This window comes from Spermophilus citellus (assembly GCF_964194105.1).
Source record: "Spermophilus citellus genome assembly, chromosome: 1".
In the NCBI taxonomy this organism is placed as follows: Eukaryota; Metazoa; Chordata; class Mammalia; order Rodentia; family Sciuridae; genus Spermophilus; species Spermophilus citellus.
Window position 1 is genome coordinate 51,742,944 of NC_138182.1, and position 24,573 is coordinate 51,767,516.

Genomic DNA, 24,573 nt, shown 5'->3' on the forward strand with positions numbered 1-24,573 from the left:
TGTCCTTGTGTTGTTTTGTTTTGTTTTGTTTTTGTACCAGGATTGACCCCTTGGTCACTTGACCACTGAGCCTCATCCCCATCCCTTTTTTATTTTTTATTTTGAGACAGGGTCTTGCTAAGTTTCTTAAGGCCTTGCTACAATACATTTTTTAACCTTTCTCAAAGAGTTTGTTTTTGAAATTATGATTTGTGTTTCAGAATGTTACTAGAATGAGCAAATTTAGAGAATGTCATATTTTAGGAATAGTTTATTATTAATTACTGCTGATACAAATTTAAATATCACTTAAAAATGTACAATTTGCCAAGTACTAGTAGAGAAATGTGTAAAGGAAAATAATCACATCAATTCCTGCAGAACTTATTCAGTTAAGTTTTTGATTGCTTGCTTACATTTGTTTTGTACACAAAGGAAAGAATCTCTAAATTTTTATTGTCTTTAAGAAACAAAGCAACAACAATAAAGCTGGAGGGCACATTCAATTTTATGTTACTTTATAACATAGTTACAAGCAAACAATTATTTAAAAAAAATAATAATAACTTTTGTTTCACTGATTGAATAGGTTATCAAATCTAAGTTTTAAAAAAATTTATACTTGAGAACATTTTTGTATCTACCCACCAGTTCAAGGTACACATTTTTTTTTGAGAAATATTATGTTCTTAAAATAAGATTTAAACATCACTGTGTCCAAGCTGAGTTTGAGGAGAAAACATTGTAGTGATTAATTATTATAAACTAGCATAAAGTTTTTAAGATTTATAAATATGCATATTAAAATACTCAGTTGAGACCTAAAGAGTTACAAGTGTCTCATTTCATATTTTATTTTCTTCTAAGATTTAAAATTTAAGAATTATAAATATACAAGTTAGCACTGAATTTTTAGAGTACAGTGTTGTAAAATATCTGAAAGTGCTTCTATTTCTAAATTAAATGATGCTGTGATACATATGGCTTTTTCCCTCTTTCATTTTTCTATGCAAATGCTGTTATTTTATATTCCGATTATTTTAAATGAGTTTTCAGACACCCTTGGAGCCTAGGTAATGAAAATGTTACTCTGTATATTAAACCAGTGTGGTTTTTGTAGTGAATTGGTTGTATGTTTCTTAAGGGCCAAATGGCTATTTCATTATGCTAATTATACACACACTTGCACATTCTTCTCTCACATTCCTGTGTACTTTAATGGATGAGTGCAGCCATTATTATTAAACTTCTGATACTCTAGTACTGATCAGTTTGTAAATTTTTAAAACTGTACTTCCATGATCATAGACCAGCTTAGATTTTTCTAGATTTCTTTTTTCCTCCCTCCACATTGCTTCCTCCTCTTTTATATATCTTTTTGCCAACATTTTTAGAAATATCCCTGTTAGAACAGGAGGAAAAGTTTCCCCAGGGTCTAACTGAATATGGATTCTCGTCCTACTGGACTTCATCTAATTGACACCATTAAAATCTCAAGACTATCTGTAAGAATGCTTATATTATTTCCTAATTAGAGTTTCCAATTCACATTGGTTTTTTGTTGTTGTTATTTTTTGTATACAGGCAGCAAAAATGTTTGCTAAAGAATTTTGCCAATTTTTGGAACTGTAGTTTTTTAGAAATTCTACATACTTAATGCTAATTTAGCTTTTAAGGGGGTGGTGGGTCCAGGGATTGAACTCAGGGGCACTAGTGCAGGGGTTGAACCCAGGGGTTCTTAACCACTGAGCCACATCCTCAGCCCTGATTTTATTTTTTTAATTTGAGACAGGGTCTTGGTAAGTTGTTTAGGGTTTCTCCAAGTCGCTGAGGCTGGTATGAATTTGAAGTCCTCCTGTTTCAGCCTTGTGAGCGGCTGGAATTTCAGGCACACAGTACACACCCACCTAAAATTCTACTTTCTCCTTACTATCCAGGAATTTGTCTTCTTAACAGTAAGGTCAGCAATGGTGGATTGTATACATGTTTTTGACCAATTCTAAAGATAAACTAAGCCCGGTGCAATGGCTCATCCTAGCAGCTCAGGAGGGTGAGACAGGAAGATCTCGAGTTTAAAGTCAGTCCCAGCAAAAGCAAGGCGCTAAGCAACTCAGACCCTGTCTATAAATAAAGTACAAAAAAAGGGTTGGAATGTGGCTCAGTGGATGAGTGCCCCTGAGTTCAACCCTTGGAACCGACCCCTGCCACACACAAAAAGCTAAACTAGTATTAAGTATGTAGAATATCTAAATGATTACAATTCAGAAAATTGGCAAAATTCTTTAGCAAACATTTTTGTTGCCTGCGTAGATTAGCACTATTAATTTTACTAGAAAACCAAATTATTATTAAAAGTTAAGAGCTTGTCAATATAGAAACAAAAATTAAGATGCTTCAGTGAATCCAGAAACTAGTTCATGTGTTAATGAAAAATGTCTGCTACAAACACTAATTAAAGATGTTTAGGAATAAGAAATAAATCCAACTTTTTCCTTCATCATTGAAGTAGCTTGATAAAGGTCATTTGGCCTTAAAAGAAAGTAGAAGAAGAAGAAAAAAAGTATAAAAAAAAAAATTGTGGGCATAGTCTACCACCAAACTTCTAGACCATAGTGAATTTTACATAATAGTTCAAGTAATTTTTCTTAATTTTCTTTTCCTCAGTAATAGTTCACAGAGCCAAATGAGTTAAATTTTATATTGAAAGAAAAAAAAGTTATATTTTATGTTAGACTTATTTATAAGGAAAACACATGTTGCATTGCATTAGTCCTTACCTTGGACCCTCTGCTTCATGAATTGCATGGTCCGTGCCATTGATCCTTGCATGCTAGATGGTCTTATATGAACCATAGCTGCTTCAGGGCATAATGGTGTGTGATATGAAGTGATGCAGAAAACAGGAGAAGCTTTGTCACTGTGTCAGCTGCAAGAAGAAGTAACGTGTATGAATGTACAGTATAGGGAGATCTATGAAAGATCCAGTCTCTTTCTTCCAAAAGACTCTGTTCCATGATACAAGGAGAATTCAGTTCTTTTTGGCAGACCTCCACATCAGTTTGGAAGCAGTAGAAACAACCACAAAAACAAGCCTGGTTTCTCAGTGTCTTCACTCTCGATGTTTTAAATAACGTGGGGTTTTTTTGTTGTTTTTTTTTTTTTTTACGTTGTTTTTAAGAACCAGAAAGTGACACTCATTTTCACTGGATTGCTTAATATAATTTCCATAGTTGGGATGTAGCCGAGAATGAATTAGAGATGAGATCAACCATATGTGAAGCGCTTGTGTCTGTTTCCAGCAAAATTTGAAGGAAAGGTCCTGTATTTTTTAATAGAGGAGTGGATGACTTTAAATGATATTACATCAAGAAGGTCAGAGAATCCCAGCAGATGATGTAATTATGTTTAAAAATGAGTTGATTAAATAATTCACAGTTTTAATATGGAGAAATTAGGTCATTTTCCCAGTCCTCCCACAAATATTCAATCTTAATATCTAAGCAAAGAACCAACATAGACAGTGTCATCCATCCTGGTACTAACAGAGAATGCCAGTTATGACAGGCTCTTTGTTTACTTTAACAGGTAATTTGTGGACCGGAATCATTTAATTGTTCTGAGTACATAATTACATGTCAGCAATTTCCAATTTAATTAAAATGTACAAATCTGAAGATTAAGGGAATTTTTAAATTATTAATCATTTTTCCACTAGGAAATCTTGTTGCTCTGCAGGAGATTTGTCCAGTGTACAACTATACGTATTTTTTTCCTTCTTTTTCACAGACAGACAATTTTCCCGCAGAGCCCAATTACATGGGCAGCAGGCAGCAGTTTGTTCAAAGGTAAGGCCTATTAAATAACTTTCTTGGCTTCCCCATTTGCATTTGTGTCAAAATTGCTTTGCTAGAGACTACACTTCAGATTTAAACTAGTAGAGACAACACTTTCTCTTCTTTTTCTTTATATGTATTTCAGTAGCTCCACGTTTAAGGACCCAGAAAGAGCCAGCCTGAGAGACAGTGGGCACGGGGACAGTGATCAGGCTGACAGTGACCAAGACACTAACAAAGGCTCCTGCTGTGACATGTCTGTTAGGGAGGCACTCAAGATGAAAACTGCTTCAACTAAAAGCCAACCACTTGAACAAGGTGAGTGAAGTCTTCCAATGCTTACAAAGTGTAAAGCTTAAGCAATCATTATAAACCTATTATTAGACCTAGAGTTTCAATTTATCACAATGGAATAGACCATTGATAATAGATCAAAAAAGCAGCAAATTTTATGATTAAAAGATTTTTAATAAAATCCAGATTAAAAGAAAATATTCAATATCACAGTCATAGCTAAAAAAGGAGGGCCATGGGTAACCTTCTTAATATGAGAACTTGACCAAAGTTAAGTATATCATTCTTATTTCATAGATACTTCCTAACCTTTCCTATGTGGGGTTTTGTTACAAGGAAAATATGGGGTATATTATTTAGATATGTACATTCTAGTAAACACATTTACAATATTAAAATCAGTAAATTTGATAATTTTAGTTGAAATGAAAACTCAAATCAAAATTTTGAATCTCTTACCACTGTTGATTTATTTTTAGTTCAGAGTTTAGCTTCCTTATAGTGTTTCAAGAGTCAAATAGTAGCTAACCCAGAGTTTGGATTCTTTTGTTGTACATTTATAAGTCTTCACTGATGTCAAATAAACATGAACTGGCCTACATTGAGATAATAAAGAAACATGACTTGTTAAATACATATTTTTCTAAAAGTCCATCTTTAATTTGTTCACTTAGTGTTATTTATTGTTTATATTTTTATTGTTTCAAACACAATAAAATACTTGTCAATGATTCATCCAAAGAGAATTAAGACATTTCTGTGTAAGACTTACAGCTTATACATAGGTTGTTTTATGTTCTAGAGTGAAAAATGAAAAGAGCTGGGGCTGGGGATATAACTCAGGTGATAGAGTGCTTGCCTTGTATGCACAAGGCCCTGAGTTCAATCTGCAGCAACACACACACACACACACACACACACACACACACACATACACAAAGAAGAAGGAAAGAAAAGAGCTGTATCAATCAGATTTTATTATTTCAAATACATTTGTTAGATAAGTAGGTATACTATTAAGTACACTTAGTATTTATTATTTGATGCTTTTTGGAGAAAAAAGCTACATTTAAACCATGCATACATAGCTTCTAAATTATTTATTGTTTGATGATTCATAAAAAGCAAACTTTTGTCTAGAGTGTATTCTATATTAAAACATGAGTAGATACAGTCTTATTAATTTTTAACTTTATGCATACATTTCAATACAAACATACATAATATATTAAAAAGTTTATATGTAATACTTTTATATATTCAAAACAGAAATAAATGCTTATATTTCTATCTTCATTGAATAAAATTTTGCTGTATTTACTTGAAGGTTTACTTCACAAAAGCCTTGTTTGCTAAATAGTAAGTGTTAGATTAATGATGTTTTCCTGATTTTTATTACAAAAGCTTTCTACATAACAATGCAATACTATTTTTAAAATTATGTTTAACAGAAGCAATATGGATAAATATCTGATGTTCACAGTTTCTATAAATTTGGATGTTTATTTAAAGTGACTTATATTGTCATAATGGGTTGTAGCTCTGTAATATTATAATATATAAAGATTTTTTAAATACATTTTAAATGCTGGATTGTTGGATCTTGATGTCTGAATGCACAGCATGAGATAGACCAACTATGTGTATGATACGTAAAGTGATTTATAGGTACTAGTCACAAAGCTGCACAGAGTAAGTGAAGAGTCTGCATGTACTGTTATATCTTTAAAAGGAATTATATAAATAAAATAAACAGAACAAAAAATTTGCTGTTCATATTAACTCTGATTTGCTTTTACTCACTAACTAATATATTTAATGGGAGTGTATTTGAGATATTTTCCCCTATAAAAAAAAGAGAAAGTCTAATTATTTCTGAAAATATAAGTCATACTACAAATGTACTTTTTCAATTTTTATATAAAAATTAATTCTTGGAAAAGTGGCTATCATTCTTGTAAAAGGCCAAAATATATTTTAATTAATATTACACATTGAAATAATTGGCAGTATAAGAATGAGAATGCCAATAGAAATTCTGTAAAGCAAATAATTTCCACATGTCCCTATTAATATATATAAATATTTATTAATAGTAATTTATTAATATTAAATATTGATAATTTATTAATTTTATTACTAAAATAAATATTAATAAATATAGGGAAATTATTATGCACATAGAAATTGGGTTTAGGTGATCTATCAATTACATAGGAAAGAAAAACTGACCTCCATTTCAAAATATTACTTTTAAAGCTACTTATAATAATATTTCCTTGACTGATTCATAGATTTAATTTATTCATCATTTACTAGATATTTATCAAGTGCTTGAACATTTCAGGAAGGATTGGAACTTTTAAAGAATGTCAAAAATAAATTTTACTTAAATCTTGCTTTCAAGTAACCATATGTAACTGATAGAAAGGAGAGATCTGTCTCTCTGCTTTTGTCTCTAATCTTTCATCTGTCTCTGTCATACATCTCCCTATTTCCTTTTCATCTGTCCATTACTTTATCTCATTCCATCATCTCTCTCATCTGTGTTTTATCTATATATGTATCTGTTTTTCTGTCTACCTATGTAGATTCAGAGGAGACTAGAATTTACTGAGTTCTTAGTACTTGCCATAAACATGCAAATTTCATTGCAACATTCGCTTATTTAACCTGGAATATCGAAAAAGTTTTGTTTTTTTCTTACCTAAAGAAAGTAAAGCTTGTTTCAAATTTACTAATTTGAATAGCAGGTTGAAGTTTAATCCTAGGCCTAAATATAGACAAAACTTATGTCTTTTTCTATAACTTTGTCTCCAAATGGGAGAATTTTCTCTAATGCCATTTTAATTCATTGCTGTGACAATATATCAAGAAAACATGAAAGAGTTAAGTTAAAAGCTGAATTCATATATGTTAACCAAGGGGGACAAAATCAAAATAGCTCATGCGCATTGACTGAAAAACTGGCTACTTACTGTATTTTGCTCAGTATTTAAACCTGATCCATTTAACATTCATAGCATTTATGGGTAGGTAAGTATTATTACTCTCACACTTAATAGATTTAAGCACTTTTAAAAATGTTCTGCACTTATAAGTAGTAAAGAAATTTATAAAAAAAGAAGAAAAGCAGCAATAAAACACATGCCTTTTGAACCTACTCTTTTAGCCAGTGATTTATGCTATTTGCATAATAAGCTGTTTACTCAGAAATAAATGTAAAATGTTGAAGAATCATGCAGCTATTTTCTTGGTCAATACATTCTGTTAGTTTATTTGAAAAACATCATGACAGGCAATGCCACACTGAATTCAGTGCACACATAAAAAGAACAGCTTCCTTTACAGATGAGAGACCATGACAGCCATATCCAAATAATTATTTCATGTACATTTCAAATGTTAGACCTTAATTTTTAGTACTTTTAAAAAATGTCCTAGAAAACAAAAGGAAATTGTCTCCTATAAAATAGAAACAAAGAGTTAATTAAAAAGAAACCTATGTATCCCTCTGTCACAATTCAAATAAGTTTCAAAAATAATTTTCATATTATCAATGGTACTATTTTTGCTAATTATAGTTTTCCTCTGGAAATGACTTAGATCTCTTGAGATTTTTTGTTTTATTAGCTCAAATGTTATTTTTTCTTCTCTTTGAGTTAGTTTTTTGTATTTGTTTTGTTTCTCATAATTGTGTATTTTTGCTATCATCAGCTTAATAATTCCAGATACACAGCACTGGTATGTATTACCTATTATTTTAGCAAAAATATTGGAAAGGATTCAGCAGCTCACTGAAGGTGTTATATGCTGTGCTATAGCAGAAGGTAGCTTTAAGGATTTTGTGTTAATAAACCCTCTAATAGGAAAAGGTTATTTAGGGTTTTTTTAAGTAGAATTTTAAAAAAAGTGATGTACTTAGTTTTTTTTCTATTTGCATTCAGGTGTCCTGTTTTTTCCACATTCTGTGTATCCTTTATCAAATATTATAGGTAGGTAGGTGAATGGGGGGTACGTAGGTGGATAGATAGATGATAGAAGATAGATAAACAATTCAAAGATTTTGGAACTTGAATATCACATTATTTGAAAAGAAAGGCAAATATATATTTATGCCTAATATGCCATTGTTCTATCAAGAATGTCATACAAAATTGATCAAAGCAGCACTTGCTCTTTTTGTGGGGAGGAGTCCCAGGCAGGGATTGAAGTCAGGGATAGTCTACCACTGGGTTACATCCCCAGCCCTATTTTGTATTTTATTTAGAAACAGGGTCTCACTGAGTTGCTTAGCACCTCACTTTTGTTGAGGCTGGCTTTGAACTCAAGATCCTCCTGCCTCAGCCTCCCGAGCTGCTGGGATTACAGGCATGCACCACAGCACAAGGCTACTTGCTGTTATTTTACTGATTTTTTTTATTTTAGAATAAGAAAATCTGACATCAAGAACTCATAAAAATACACTTAATGCTATTTTCGTAAAGAAGAGCCACATACAGATTTATAAAGAATAGTTTCAATATTTATATTTATTTATATAATATAATATTATATTGTATTATATATATTGTAATATATTATATATTATATATATATTATATTTATTTATAAATAATAGAACTTAACTTACCTTTTATGTCTCAGAATATTATTCACACTTTGACTTCTACACTCAGTACTGTACCTTTGAATTCTACCACTAGATGCCTGATGAATGATTTAAATGTTAGCAGTAACTTTTTCATTCCAAAAGATTTAATAAGCATTACCTAAAATCCAGTAATCTCCATTGATTCCTAAATAATAAATGTGCATCTTAATAATTGCTTACCAGTAATTTTCTGATCTTATTGGTGACCAAGTGAAAGTTCCAGGGATAATCAGTCCTTCTGATATCTTTATAAATGACCGAAAACCAAGTCATTAATGACAGAAGCTAGTGAAATAGAACCATACATTGTAATTTTATTGACAACCTGTGTGAGAGTTGGCCAAGGGAACATTACCAAGTTTAAGGCCTCTAGTAGTTTACTGTCAGTTCCTTCCCCTGTGATTGAATTCCAAAATATTTTGTGCTTCTTAGGTATTATTCCATTCAAATTATTTATCATTTTCCATTTATTTAAGTGCCTTACAATTTTCATTTTTTTATATTCCATTCTGTGGCTTCCATATTTTTTTTCCACTGTTAGAACTTCTAACTGCTTAAATTGCACTTTGGGTCAAAAATATTTCACAGTACAATCCTTGATTAAAACCCAACTTTTGAAAATTGCATGAAAAGTTGTGGACAAAATACCAAATAACCCTCGTTTGCTATAATTAATTCCAATTTTAAAGCTAAATTGTGTTCTTAATTTCCTGTTTTCTTATAGTGCCTTACAGAAAGCTACAGAATTAAAGCCAGTTGATCTTTTTGTGGTAGTATGTTTGTTTTTCCTCTAAGTCAGTATTTAAATTTTGCTTGTGTTCTCCATAAGTGACAAAAAAAATATTTGTTAACGTGATTCCAGAGTTCTTTAGAGGTTCTAAGCTTCATTTCTTCAAATCTCTCTCCATAATTCAGTGTGTAATGACTATGATTTCAATGTATTTCTACTTGTATATGGAAAGAAAACAGATTAAGAAGATTTCCATGGCCTGAACTTCACCTAAAAGAGCTGCTGAAGAAAACTGCAGTAGGGAAGTTAGAGAATAGGAGTTAGGCTCTTGTGCACTGGGTGAGTGAGTCCAGAATCACACATGCAGATTAGGGGAGGAGAAACTAAGCCACACTCAGGGGCTGAGCACACACTTGACATTCTTTGCAATTTTCTCTAGAACTAACCTAGAATTATAGTTGTGATAATACTTCTATGTTCTCAAGTTTTCTGCTCTGTATTGCATTTCCTCATTATGATTCATGCAGTTTGGACCCTTCCTATCAAGCCTTCCTTTTTCCAGACCTCCCCAGAATAGGCAGCTGCAAAAGCAACTCCCTATGAGCAAGAAAAATGAAGTGATGACTACATCCATCCTCTTAGCAATCATTGGCCAATCTCAGAAAAAAAATTTAAAGAAATGCTCCCATAAATTTATGAATAACAAATTGTTCTTATTAAAGAAATGAAAAATTATTGTCATATATAGAGAATTAGAGTAAATTATTAAATATTTATTGTAAGAAAAATAAGTTACAAATGTTTGAAGACATTGATATTTTATAATTCATGTAAGTGATGTTTGAGAAATTGTATAATTTGCCATGAATTCCTATTTCAAACCCAGTACATTTTTATTAGACTAGATTTACCTAACAATACTTCACTATCAATATTTTCACATTCCTGTGCTGTCTTTCAGGACTTTCAGAATTCACTTGGCTATACAATTTACTGGAAAAATGTATTCCCCAAACTGAAAGCAGGATCAGTTTATTTTCTTATTAAACTTCACAACTATCCTCCAGTTCACTTGACTTTAAGAGTTTCAGTGACATCTCTTTTTCTCATGGGTAAAAATCTGCTTCTAGATTCCAGCTGCTGGTATCATTAAAAATAGAGATATTATCATCATCAAACTTTATGCTTATTGTAAAGCCACTGAATAAGTGTTGAATGATTTACTACAGAGTAGATGTAATATGGGAAATTTCTTTCTTTAATATGTATATCAGTAAATTTTGCTAAACATTCTAATTAGGAATGTTGGGACATTATTTCTCAGAGTCCCAAAGAACACCCTCTCCTTCCTTAAAATTATTGTACCTCTCAAATATCTCAACACAACCCAGAGAATTTTAAGTGTGTTTATAAATTACAAATATTTGGTATAATACTCAACCATTTATTAAGAACTGTAAGAAAATAATTTTGTTAATTTAACAAGTCTAAAACTTCCCCTAGAAATTGTGTGTTATTTTACTTTGGTAGCATGCTTCAATAGTAATGGTTCTCTGTTCTTTTGAAAGCCAAATTACAAAATATTCAGTTAAGAAGAAACTTTGAACTCTTTAATTTTACAAGTAAGAAAACAGATTCCAAAGCCTTAAGTTAGTGGTAAGGATGATTCAGGGTTTATAAATGTCTAGTCTAAAGCTTTTTCTATCCTACCATGCCATTCCTATAGAGCATAATTAGACCTGTGGGTCTCTAAACAGGCACACTGGATCGGTACAGTACCTTTTATCTCTTTATGAATCTGACTATGTAAGCAGTAATGTTGGAGAGCTTAATTCTTAATTCTCTAACAAATATTGAATAAAACCTCTAAGAGGACAATAAAATATGTAATCCAGATTTAGTCATTGATGCTACTGTGAAATATTTATCACCAAACACTAGAATAGTATTATTTTTTCAGTCTGAGCACATTATCTACACTTCTACTTGTTGTCCCTTGATATTTTACTGCATTGAGAAATGGGGGATGCAGAAGAGATTTTCAATCTTTATTTATGTATTTATTTATTCAAACATTCTTTAACAAATGACTGTGTTTATGAATACAGACATGAACTAAAGCACTGAGGGAACTCACACTGTTGTAAGAGAATTTGACATATAAACCATGAGATCAGTGCAGCAGAACAAGTCCACACAAATAATAGTCATAAAAAAGAAAATCCAGCCCAGAGTTAGGGTGTTGAAGAATATTTTTGGCATAGGAGACATCTGAGCAGATCCTTCTGCTTCCTTGGCAGAATGAAGTTGGAGAAAGGAGGATGACAGGACGCTCTCAGAAACGTAGATGAAATGTAGCAATGTGTGGCAAGTTGCTGTTGGGAGCAGATGAGTACCACTACGTGAGACTAGGAATGGCAGATGTGGGACTAGGGATGTGGCTGGAAGCCCGGTGATGTGAAGTGTGTTAGGGAATTACTGCAGGCGTTTGGGAGGTAACAGTTCAAGCTCTGATCTTAAAGCAATGATTTTTCTGACAATACCTAGGCAGACAGTAATACCTTTAGAAAGCAGGGGAAAGTAGTCCCAGGCAGGGAAAAATGAGACACAGAGTCATGATAAAGTAGCAGGAATGAACTAAGTAAAAAATTTGAAATGCATTTTGGTATATATGCCAAAATGTTGTAGTTATAATGGATTGGTTAGTATTTTACTTGAAACTGATTTAGGGATGAAGGAATTCTAAAAGGAAAAAAATGATTTGATTTTCAAATAAATGAAATAACACTTGAATTATTTAATGTTTTAAGTTTTAGATGCTGTATATAAAATGAAAGCTAAAACTTTCATCTATGTGTTAATTTAACTTAAATGATCAATACCATATTTTATACTGGAAATGACTCAATAATATGGATCACTTGAACCTTTGCCATTCAGAAATACTGGGAAAACAACAGCAAATAGAAAACAATTTCAGATCTTTGAGAGAACATTTGGAAACAGTATAAAATCATGTATTTTTAAATCTTTGGAGTGTGAATTCTGTAATAGTAGACAGTGATTCAGTTTATTAATGTGATGAAGACATGGTGAGGTCACTCCAGAGAAAACACAATTAGAAAATACTTGGGTCATTAAAAGGAAGAATTTAAAATTGAACTTGTTAATTAGACCTGTCTGAGGCACCCATGTGGAAGTATCAGAAGAGGCACCTGTCATTTACACTTCGGCTACCAGAAAGGTTGGGCTGTCTACATTTAGAAATCATTGACATAAAATTTCACTTTAATTCAAGTAAATTGATGAGAAAGAATACAAAGAAAAAATAAGTAGGAGCCAGGATGAAGTCCTAGAGCATACAACATTTAGAAATTGGGAAGAAAAGTTAAATATTTCAACTTGCCAAAAAAGAATTCTCAGTATGTTCTGTATGAATCCAAAAATCTGAAAACTTCTAAATGAGTCATCTGACTAAAATGGACCTTTTTTTTTTTCCTTTTTCATTGTCAGCCAAATGCAATTGATAGTCAAATTTAATCAATATATTAGCTGGATAATTTTGTCTAAAACAAAATGATACTGAACTGGTTCTATTAAATGGCTGACAATTTCTGAGGACACTTCCAAATGTGCAGTCAGGCATCACTGTCATAGGTGTGTGACTCACTATTTTTAAGTAAAGAATCATTCACTTGGAACAACATGTTTTGAATTTTTAACTAGTTCCTTGTTTAATATTTATTACAAACATAGAACCATCTTAATGGATACAATGAATGTTTGCTCATCCAAAATTTACTGGGTTTTTGGTATTTACCAGGCACTATCCCAAGTGTTAATGGTGGAATATTTAGTGAAATAAATATTCCTGCTCACAAGGAGCCTACATTCCAATGAGGATTCAATGCATGGAAAACCCTCCTTGGAATCATGAAAGCTATTTTCAAGGAATTTATAGTATAGTAAGGCAAATAAAGCATTAAGCATATTCTAAAAAGGGGAAATGGTATGTCATTATTTAAGTGTAGGTAAATAAATATGAGGCTTTCAAAGGAGGGATAGAATACTGATAGCTATTCAATAAAGATTTCTTAGGAGATGAAATTTAGGTATGACATTATAGATGAACAGGATTTTTACTTTTATCAAAGTAAAAACACTACCTAAATACAATCATAGATACAGAAAGTACACATGAAGTTGAGGGATAATGAATACTTTGAGATATCCAGAAGAGAATGGCCTAGAAGAAGAAGGAAGAAGAATTATCAAAAACAGGAAAGGAATGGTCCATAAGGAAGGGGGGAGAGTGCTCAAAAAGCTGTGTTGTCACAGTGCCAATGTCAGCCCAAAGGAAGCAACATTGCCTCTTTAGAGAACACCAGGGAAAAGAGACTCAAGGGATGTTATGCAGTCAGATGACTGACACATCACTTGATTTCAGTGAGAGGATTTAAGAGGGACGAATAAAAAAATTTAAAAAGAAAATAATTATGCAAAGGATATATCCTTGAATTTTATTTAGAAATTCAACAGATTCCCTGCCCTTTCAAGAAAACTATCAAATAATGGAAAATAGAAAGGGGTTTGGGGAAAACACCTAAGAAAATGGTGTTATGGATTGAAAATGCTTTTTAAGCACCTGAATACACTAAGCAAATGATCTAATTGGAAGGAAATATTGAAGGATTTAACTAGACAAAGGATACTTACTTGAGCATTATGAGGATGATGGTTTTAAAGTAAACTTTTTCTATAAGGGAGAAATAGGAGAAATTAATTTGAAAAGATAAATAGTAATGTGGGGATTAGGGGAAAATAATTATCAGGAGCTCCTAAAAGGTGTCTCCAATTCTTCTTTATAAAGTGTGAGGCAAAGTTCGTCATTCTTTTATCTCATATGAACACTTTTTATACAAATGACACGCAGATATGTGAACACCGGAGAAACTCAGGAAATTACCAAGATAGTTTACCATAAGGCAAACACATCTGTCAAAAACAGATGTAGCCATTATCTCATATTTATAGCTGGAAAAAAAAAAAAGAAATAGAAAACTGTAATATATCAAATCAAATATATTAACATATTAAAATCAGTTCTTCCTTTTCAATCTCATAGGCCTCATGAATTTTTGAAAGCTGATGTTATGATATATAAGCCTATAATTCTTAGAATAGAATATCATCCAGAATTAAATTTTTTTTTTTCCTGTCTTAGTTTATGTGGTGCATCTACATGTATTATGTAATATCCATTCTGGAATCAGTGGCAGTACCCCAATTCAAACACATCAACAGTTATACAGTGAAAAGTCTGACTATTCACATGAAATGCTTCAAATTAATAAATCATCTATGTCAGTTCGAGTCACTCTGACCACTATGCAACTGCTTGTTTTTTTTTAATTTTGAATTTATGGACAAGGAATATGTTGACTTGTTCTTAATTTGTACATTATGCCATTTTGTTCCTTAAATTCCTGACAATAAGTTATATTGATGAGTTAAGTGACAGTGGAATGAAAATACCGTCTGCCACCAAGTGAAATTATTTAATACAGTAGCTGATAAAATTTTGCATCAGACTGAATATAGAAAAAGTAATCTATAACCTTGTAGTAGTTTTAATATAATAAATATTTACTTTGGGAAGCTAAAACATTTTTTGACATGTTTAATGTTATTCACAGCATACAATCATTTTGAGTAGCAGTTTTAGGATTTGTAGACCAATAAGAAATATACCCCCATCCTGATATTGAGTTTATTTTTGAAACAAAATATATATTTTATTGAAATTGATTTGTGTCTTCTGGATTTTATTTTCCTTGAGGTTTTGAAATTCATATTGTAGGATGAAATTGTTTTGTATTTTCTTTGTCCTCAGTCATTTTCTTCTTAATTCTAATTACCTCATCTATTATTTAATTACCTTTATATAGACATCTGACCTTTTACCCCTACAAACTAACAGTATTTTAAAATTTAAGAGAGTCATCTCATATAGATGTAAAAAATCATTTTTCTCCTTCAATTAAAATCCTAAAAGCTTCTATGAGATAGCCAGAAGTCCCTAAAAATTTTAATGTATACAAAATTCCCTCAATGATTTCTGCAAACATTACTCTGCACTGTTGGAAAACAGTAGACTATAGTTTGAATCTTAAGTAAATATGAATCTAGAATTTTTGTTTATTCATAAGAAAATATTGTGACTATTGCCCATGGACAGATTTTATTACCATTAATTAATACATGAATAAAATCATTCAGTGCATATTACTTTAGCATTCATGTAAATGACACTCTTCACGTGCAAGATATTTCATCTGAGATGTCAACCTTCTGTTTAGGTATGATTACTATCTTACGTGTATAAATAGAATAAATTCTATGAGAGAAATCAATAGAAAATAACTTCACAAATTAAATGAGTTTTTAATAGGGTCTTGAAAGTATAAAATAGAATTTCTAGATGAAGGTGAATTGAATATTAAAAGGTGGGATAATCACATCATCAGAGAATTAGGGATGTGGAAAGTCATAGCATAACCCAGGAATGGCAAACAAGTAGAGCTATTTTTATTGGAATCTGGGGTGTAGAGTTATAATGCAAATACATTGGAATGAAGCAATGGGTAAGGTCAGATTATGAAAATCCTGGCATGCAGTAATAAAGTTTAAATCTTATTCTATAGGTAGGTAAAAACTATTTTGAGTGGGGTCACTTGGACAGATTTTTGTTTTATATTGATCAATTAATGTTAAATCAGCAGAAGCATGGAAATAAAAATATCACATGGGGCTGAGATTGTGGCTAAGTGGTAGCGTGCTCGCCTAGCATGCATGAGGCACTGGGTTCGATCCTCAGCACCACATAAAGGCAAAATAATGTCTCCACCTAAAAAAAAAAAAAAAAACAAAACAAAACAAAAAAAAAAAACTAAACTAAAGAGACATAAATAAATAAATGTTTAAAAAAAGAAAGAAAAATATCACAATGTCCTACATGATCATTCACATCAAATGATTCAAAAGGGCAGTGATATGTTTAATGCTTTTTAATTTTTCTATATCATAATAGCTCTGCTATGAATTTTTATTGAAATTATTCTCAGCTATAAACATAACTCAAAAGAAAAATTGAAGAATACCAAACACCATTTATTTCTTTTTGTTGATAATGATTAAATTTAATTTTTCCCATTTAATTTTCATTTCCAACAGCGATAGCCCTCTTACATTAAAAACAGTATTGATGAAACCCTTAAATGATTATAAATATATGGAAAATGGCGTGAACCTTTTCACTCAGAGAACAAAAGATTGGCCAGTAGTAAGAGAGAATTGAAAGGAAGAAACAACAAACTGGGGATTAGGCTGTAAGCCTGTGATCCCAGTAACTCCAGGAGGGCGAGGCAGGAGGATCACAAATTAGAGGCCAGCCTCCAAAATTTAGGAAGTCCCCATGTCAAAACAAAAAACTAACAGGGCTGGGATTTGCATGGTGGTAGAGTGTCCCTGGTTCCAATCACCAGCAGTAGAAATAGAATGAAAATGTTTATTGAACAACTACCGTGTTTCCTGAACTGCACAATTATTTTTAAACATAACTTGTTCTCAGATGAACATGTAATGACTGTTTTTGGTAAGTGAAAAACTTCAGTATTTGAGTACTGAAGAAACTTGCTCATGTTGATGTCCTTAGCAATGCATTAGTTATGTGTCTAATATCATGTCTATTCTTTCCACTCTTGTCCCTTTTGCTTATTTACAGTCTTCAATAATAATGTACAAAGGAGAGTTTGCAGGGCAGTTATACTAGTATTTATAAGTTGAAAATAAGGTATGTTACTTTTGAAAGAATTAAATTTGATACTTTATTCCTAAGTATATAGACTTATGCAGGGTGCTTCAGGACCACATATAGTTATCTAATTCTGATCATCATTTTTATTATTATTTTGTCTTACTTTGCTTAGTATTTAAAAATGAGATTCATATCTTGAACTTTTTGTTGGTTGGTTGGTTGGTTGGTTGATTTTATTTGTTTGGTATTTATATGGTCTACTGGCCTTTACTTAGAATGACCACTGTTCTTCTGCTAACTCTATACAGTCTTATAAAAAATGAGCAGAATGCACAAAATAACTCCCATGTTAACACATTAAAATAATTTCATCTCTATATACTCTTAAGCCTCACATTCATCAAAGAGGCCTAACTTATTAATGTGTATTCAGTGGTAAAATTACGATATAACAAGATAATTTTAAATTTATGATCTGTCTTTTCATTCAGTGTCTCTTAAATTTGTCAAAGTGGTACTTCTGCTAATTTGGAACAATACATACGATCTCTTTTGTTTTTAAGCACTGGATCTAAGTCCTAGCCCTAGTGGTATGATTAGAACTATTTTAGACTATTCGGAAATATCTGTGTTATATAAACACAGAAAAAGTTTATTCTACTACATTGACTATCCATAATATACAAAAGACTGTGGTTCACCCTTAGGTACTTGATCTAAGTTTTTACACAATTAAAATGGATTAAAAAGACACTTGATTAAATTCCATTCAGTTCATTTTTTTCTCCATCCAAACTTGCCAGCACTTCATCTCCATTTGTTTCCCAAAGTCTCCCCTGCCAGCTTCCTTCAGATAATACTACAATCCACCTAGTCTCCAGTCAGAAACAAAAGAATTCCTCTTTTTTTTTTTTTTTTCTTAATTCCAAAATCTATTCTTAACTCCAGTGGTAGCTTCTTCCCAATTCCACTGGAAAAGTCTTCCCTTCCCTCAGCCAACCTCCTCCACCCTGGCTGGGGCTCTTTCTGGCCACAATTTCCTTGTTTTACTATTATCTAAATCACTAACCATTAGAAAGAGAGTCATCTCATACAAATGTAAATAAATCATTGTTCTCCTTCAATTAAATCCTAAAGTGCCTTCCTCAGACATTTAAAAGACTAATCTGAACTTTCAACCTTGGTCTTCTGAGTCACTACTGCCTCCTGCTTGCTCACTTCACTACAGTAGTGGAGGCTTTCTTCCTCCCCCCTTCCTCCCTTCCTTTTATCTTCATTTTATCTTCATTTTCTATCCCCTCCCTTCCTTTCTTTATTCACACTTTTCCTCCTTCCTTTTTATTCTTTCTTTCTTTCTTTTTTTTTTTTTTAAAGATAGAGACTTCCAGTCCTGAGATCTTTTTTTGCACTAACTGGCCTCCCCCAAAATGTGGTGGGAAGGGGATACTTGCTGTACTCTCCAATGTTTTTCCAATGTCCCTTTTGAAAAAGAGAGAAAAATTTATCAGAAATTATCAGCATGGAATGAGGAGAAGATTTTGGAGAATCTGAAGTCATTGAGAAAATGATAAAGGATCTTGATCCAGTAAAGGACATGGTATTGAATTAACGTTTACCCTTTAGGGAAGCCAGTTCTTATACATCCAACATGCAAGGACTATTCAAGGAACTGAATTATGCATATTTACCTAAATTTTATCCCTTGACATATGTGATTTTAATATGGTAGGTATTAACCATTTCCATTTTGAATGGAGGAACTAATTAGTTAAGGCCACCAATATATTCTGTGGCTATGTCAAAATTTTAGCTTAAGATATGTAATTCTATTTTCCTAAGTCTTATTATTTCACAATAGCCCATGTAAGAAAAACGAAGTTTTAACCATTCTAAGTGATAGATACAAGAGAGCCATGGGATTGATCACATTTGGAGAAGAAAGGCCTTACCTTCCTAACAGACAGTATGAAAGGGTTGTCATAGTTTTTCTGTATTCAGAATTTCCAAGAGATTTTTAACAACACTGCTGGGCTATTGAATACTGTTGGCAGGCAAAAATAGCATGCAGAGAAAGCAAATGATTGCACAGGAATAGGTGAAAAGAGAAATGAGATAATGTAAAAAGTGTGTATAATCCATTTTGAAACATGTGGCTGTTCCATTTGAAATGTGAGACTGTAGATCCTCAGAATATAGTGTGATACCAAGGGAGAGATGAATAAAGTTGAGTTACATTTTGAGTGTCTATAACTAATATTGGATTATAAAGCATATACACAAAAAAACTCAAGTAGTAAACTGACACATTCAGGAAAATAGTGAATCAAGTTGACAATATGATGAAACACGGGAGACAAATAAGCAAAATAAAAACTTATCCTGTGAGTAAATACAGTGAAGACCCTGAGGTGAAGCTGGTAAAGATGCCACAGGACTCAGAAGTGGCACTTCCTATTACTGGGCCCAGAAGACATATTTGCAATGAAATAATTAAATTTGAATAGCCAGATAGTAGTGTTCATTTATTTGTGAAATACTGATGTTTCAGGAAGCTTGGTCCTTGTCCCAGATCCCAATCCAATAACAAGCACATGGTTTTGAGAAAAAGGAAATAGAAGTTTTATTGCTTTTCTAGCAAAGGAGAAACACAGGGTACTCCTGTCTTGGGCTGTGATTCTCTGAGAACAGAGGGTTTTTACTAAGGTGAATCAAAGGCTACATTCCTAGGGGTCTCTGTCTGGTGTTTTAATTCACTTGTTAATTTGGGAGATGATCATTTCTTAGATCTTCTGGTGCCATCCCCAAATCTGAATATTATTTAGTTCCAGGGTGGGTGTGTGCTCAAGGAGCTTTGCATAGGTAGGATGCAAGGAAAGTTAATCTTCCCTGAGATTAGAAAGAAGGACAGATTAGGGAGGAAGTGGAAGAAAGGAAGAGAAAGAAAGGTCTGCTTTGAAAAAAAAATAACTCCCAGTGGAAGAGCTGCAAAGGTTATATTCAAAGCATAAAGTGGACCACTGCTACAGGTAACCACATGAACACTGATTTTACAAAACACCAGTTTATGTAAGTCCATCTAAAGCAATAGGGATGTGGTAAAAAAAAGAAAAAAAAAACTGGTAGAAATGAAAGATGTGTCAAAGGGATAATAAAACATCACTAAGGAAAGAAACAGAGAAAGATACTCATTAAAAAAAAAAAAATGTTCCTGAAGAGAGAAGGGTAAGTGTACCTTTCTGGACACACTGTGAGTTCCCTTAGAGAACTTCTATTTAAAATAAAAGTGTAAAGGAAAAACTCTCCAGGGGCCAGGGTTTTCCATTTTTCTTCCTTATATTTTGCAGAAGACACCAACACTATACTTTTGTACAAATTTTACTTCTGTAAACTTGGTTACATAAATTCCCCAAAATTAGGAAATAAATGTCCTCTTAGATTTATTTTAATGAGATGTAATTTTAGCTTTCTATATATTTGATTACTAAACCATATTTTCTACATTATACTCACACACACACACATATAATATATATGATGTTTTGTATACACACATATCTTTAAAATCTGAATGGCAAAGCTTTTAAAAAAACTTTTAAATTACACTTAGCTTACATTTACTGCCTGAAAATTATACCATGTTGCTAGAGACTTATTCTTGAAATCACAAAATTTATAAACAATATGAAATAATGGATTTGCACATAAACTTATGAACATGAGTGTATTCAAAAACCATTTTTTATTAACTTGCTTATTTTTGTGTTCACATGACTATATTTTATTAACCCCTATTTTTAAAATGTTGAATGCTGAAAAGAGTGAAGAAAATAAAACAGTTTTAAAAAGCCATATTATTTGCTTGATGTTGTGAGTATGCATTATGCTTTTTAAAATAGAGGTGAGGTATTACACCTCATTAGTTTTAGAACTATGGAGTTGTAAATATAAATATGTACATTCATGTGAGTATGTTTGTTACTTACATATTATCATTTCACTTAAAAACTTGATATATTTGCTAGTGTCATCAGTGTTCCCTGGATTGTTGTTATTTTCTTCAGATGTAACCAGTTCTTCTCTGATGTCAGTTCGATAATGTCAAACTACTAAAATTCACTTTAATAATACAACATAGTCTTTAATTCTACCTTAGGGGGGATTTAGCTGCATCATGAATAACTTTTAAAAAAAGTCAGATTTTTACTTGCTTTGATTCAACGTCATGCTGAAATTCAAATTGAGTCAATAGTATGTTACCATAAAAATCCTTATTGCAACCTGCAAAGATGAATAGATATAATAGATAGTAATTAATATGTTATCTAAAATTTCTTTCTAATTTATTTAAGGGAGATTAGAAGTAATTTGTTTCCTTAGTACTGTAAATATCCCCTTATAATTATTGTGTGCTTAATGCATTATCTATTTAAAATATTGGACAAGGTAAAAAATCTATCCAGCAATAATTATGCTTATTTATGAAGCATTGCTGATTCTTCAGTGTGGTACACATTCTTTTCTGCCTTCTCAAATATAGCTTGCATTAACTAGTTGAACAGTTATTTTTGCTAAGCACAATGTAAAGCACTGAAAGATTAAATTGTGCCCCAAATCAACTTCATTCCTGACTTTTTGCTGCTTATGTCATTCCAAAATATGTTTGTGTTATTCCAAGTTTTTGGAACAATATCTAGTTTGATGTTTTGCCAGTGATAAACATATGTCTAAAAAAGTACTTAGATTTATCCTGTGAATTTCAATGATAATACATGACTATAAAAATCAAGCAGGCAGAAAATATATCTGTAGATGTCGGGGGTTGTAGGATTAAATTTTATCCCTTTCATAGGAGTGAAAAAATTGAGGAATGACCCTGGATGGGATCTTCAAACAGAAAAAGAATATGTTAATAAATATAGAAATCTGAATAAAGTATGAACTGTAGTTAATAATGGGGTATCAGTACTGGCTCATTAATTGTGAGGAATGTACCACAAAAAATGTAAAGATGTTAATAATAGGGCTAACCAGGTGTGAGGTACTTGGAACTTTCTGTAGTATCTTTTCAATTTTTATGCAAAATTGCAAATATTACCAGGTAAAAGTTTATTTTAAAAATCATTAACATTAGCAGAAAAAACATTGAAATCAAATTTTGTATAAACTTAGATGTTAACCTAAGAATTTAGCATTTTTAATGATCCCTAAGAAACTATTGAAACTGTACAAAGAGGAGCATCATTAGGGCAACCATTTAGGAAAACCTTTTTTATGACTACACATATAAATTGTAGGAGGGGAAAGGTGATATTTAAGGAAGCCAATGTAAGTCAATAATCCCCTTAGAAAGTGATAAACACCAGAAATTATGTGGTGATTAAAATGAATGGACAGATCAAGACTTGATATTGTTTGCAAATAACTAATGGTATTTGAATAAGTTATCTGAATAAGTCTGTAGGACAAACAAAATCTGGATGATTTAGAGATGTTTTTGACACAATAACTAGATTTGGAATAAGATAACAATGTATTGGGCTGGGAATATAGCTCAATTGGTAGAGTGCTAGTCTCTCATGCAGGTTCCATTCCCAGCACCACAAAAAAAAAAAAAAAAAAAAGATAACAATGTATGATTTAAACTAAAATCTACACTTTCTGATGGTGTTAAACTTGGTAGGGCAAAAGATGCATTTGCATTCCCAAGGGTGAATGAAAGTTTTATCATTTCCTACAGGAATGTTCTATGATTAAATAATTTGAAGTCTTTTTAGCAGTGAACAAAGAATGCTTGGATTTTTGAGTCTAGAATGTCATCATGGTCTGTATCACTAATCTCTTTGCCATGATGATTTTGTTCTTATTTGAAATATTAGCATTTTCTCATGAACACACAGTGAGCCATATCCTTTTAACACATAAACTAAGAGTTCAGAGTAAAATAGGAAATTTTCTAGCTGCCAGACTATCACTCAATCAGTAATCTCTAATATGTATCCAGAATATTAATTCATGATTATAATTGTCTAAAAATGGAACATTATTGTAATTCCAAATTCATTTGATAAAATGAAATTTTAAGTAGCTAACTCTTACTTTATTCTCATTTACATTTCTACTTTTCATTTTTAAAAATAATTTTATGTTCTCTATGTTACATTTGCTAAATAAATTAATTTCTGAAATTTTAAAAGAAAGATAAACAGTTGGACATTTAGAATTTGAAGATCACCCATAAAATACCAGTATGAGTTAGAGCTGAAACTTATTCCGAGGTGTGTGGAACAGTCCCCTTGATGTCAGTGGAGGTTCCTGGAAAGTTTGTGCAGGTGATTTGACATGTGCAAATTAGAAGTTATTATTAGGTGAAGCACTATCTCAAATAGATTTAAATTTGCATTTTATAGACTTTGTGGGGTCTTTTGGATTATTGTTTTTAATTTTTTTCTTTAATTAACATAAAAACTGAATGTAGTTATGGACTATCTCGTGGTGTTTTGATACATGTATACATTGTATATGTTCATATCAGAGTAAGCATATCTCTTTCTTCAACATTCATCATTCTTTGTGGTGAAAACATTCAAAATCCTTCCTTCTAGACTTTTGAAATGTACAGTGCATTATCATCATTTATAGTCACTGTACTGTGTAATACCACACCAGAACTAATGTCTCCTACCTAACTACAATTTTATACTTATGGATTTCACGTAATTTCATAGACTAATCTTTCCTCATCCTTCTCTCACTCCCCTCCTCAGACTCTGGTAAATACCATTCTAACCTCTTAAAGAAGCCAAGTCTTCATTGTAAACAAATCTAAAGTTGCATTATCAAGAGATAGACACGAAGTAACATTCTAGAAACCAAAGGGTAAAAAATACTTACATTATTTATTGGCTTGTACCATGCCTTTCATTTTTATGCATTAAAGTATAATAATATGATCATACTTATATTATTATAATATTATGATTCTGTTGAATAAATTATAAAATTATAATTATAATGTTAAATAAATTATAATACTTGATTAAAATAGATCAAAGAGTATATATTGGATAAATTTAACTATGAGTACCTGAAAGAAATAATAGGACTTTTGTCCACAAAAGAAGATAGGTAGCATGGACACTCCCATGATTAATAAAATTAATAAATTAATAAAATTTCTTGTTCAATGCACTGTTGTCCAAGGCTGAAGTTGTGTGGAGGGAGCTCCCTGTGTGGGCAAAGCCCTCACAGGTGACAAATTATCTTCCCC

At 31.7% G+C, this 24,573-nt stretch overlaps 1 protein-coding gene across 2 annotated transcripts in view; it reads left to right on the forward strand.

Annotated features, from left to right (window-relative positions):
• PCDH17 (protocadherin 17) overlaps positions 1-24,573 on the forward strand; it is a 97,578-nt gene that overhangs the window by 32,313 nt on the left and 40,692 nt on the right. Inside the window, exons 2-3 of one of the 2 annotated variants that reach the window (XM_081280368.1) lie at positions 3,766-3,824; positions 3,958-4,130. In XM_081280368.1, coding sequence (XP_081136494.1) covers positions 3,766-3,824; positions 3,958-4,130 — 232 coding nt within the window. The remainder of the gene's footprint in view (positions 1-3,765; positions 3,825-3,957; positions 4,131-24,573) is intronic. The other variant, XM_081280369.1, reaches the window with a different exon arrangement.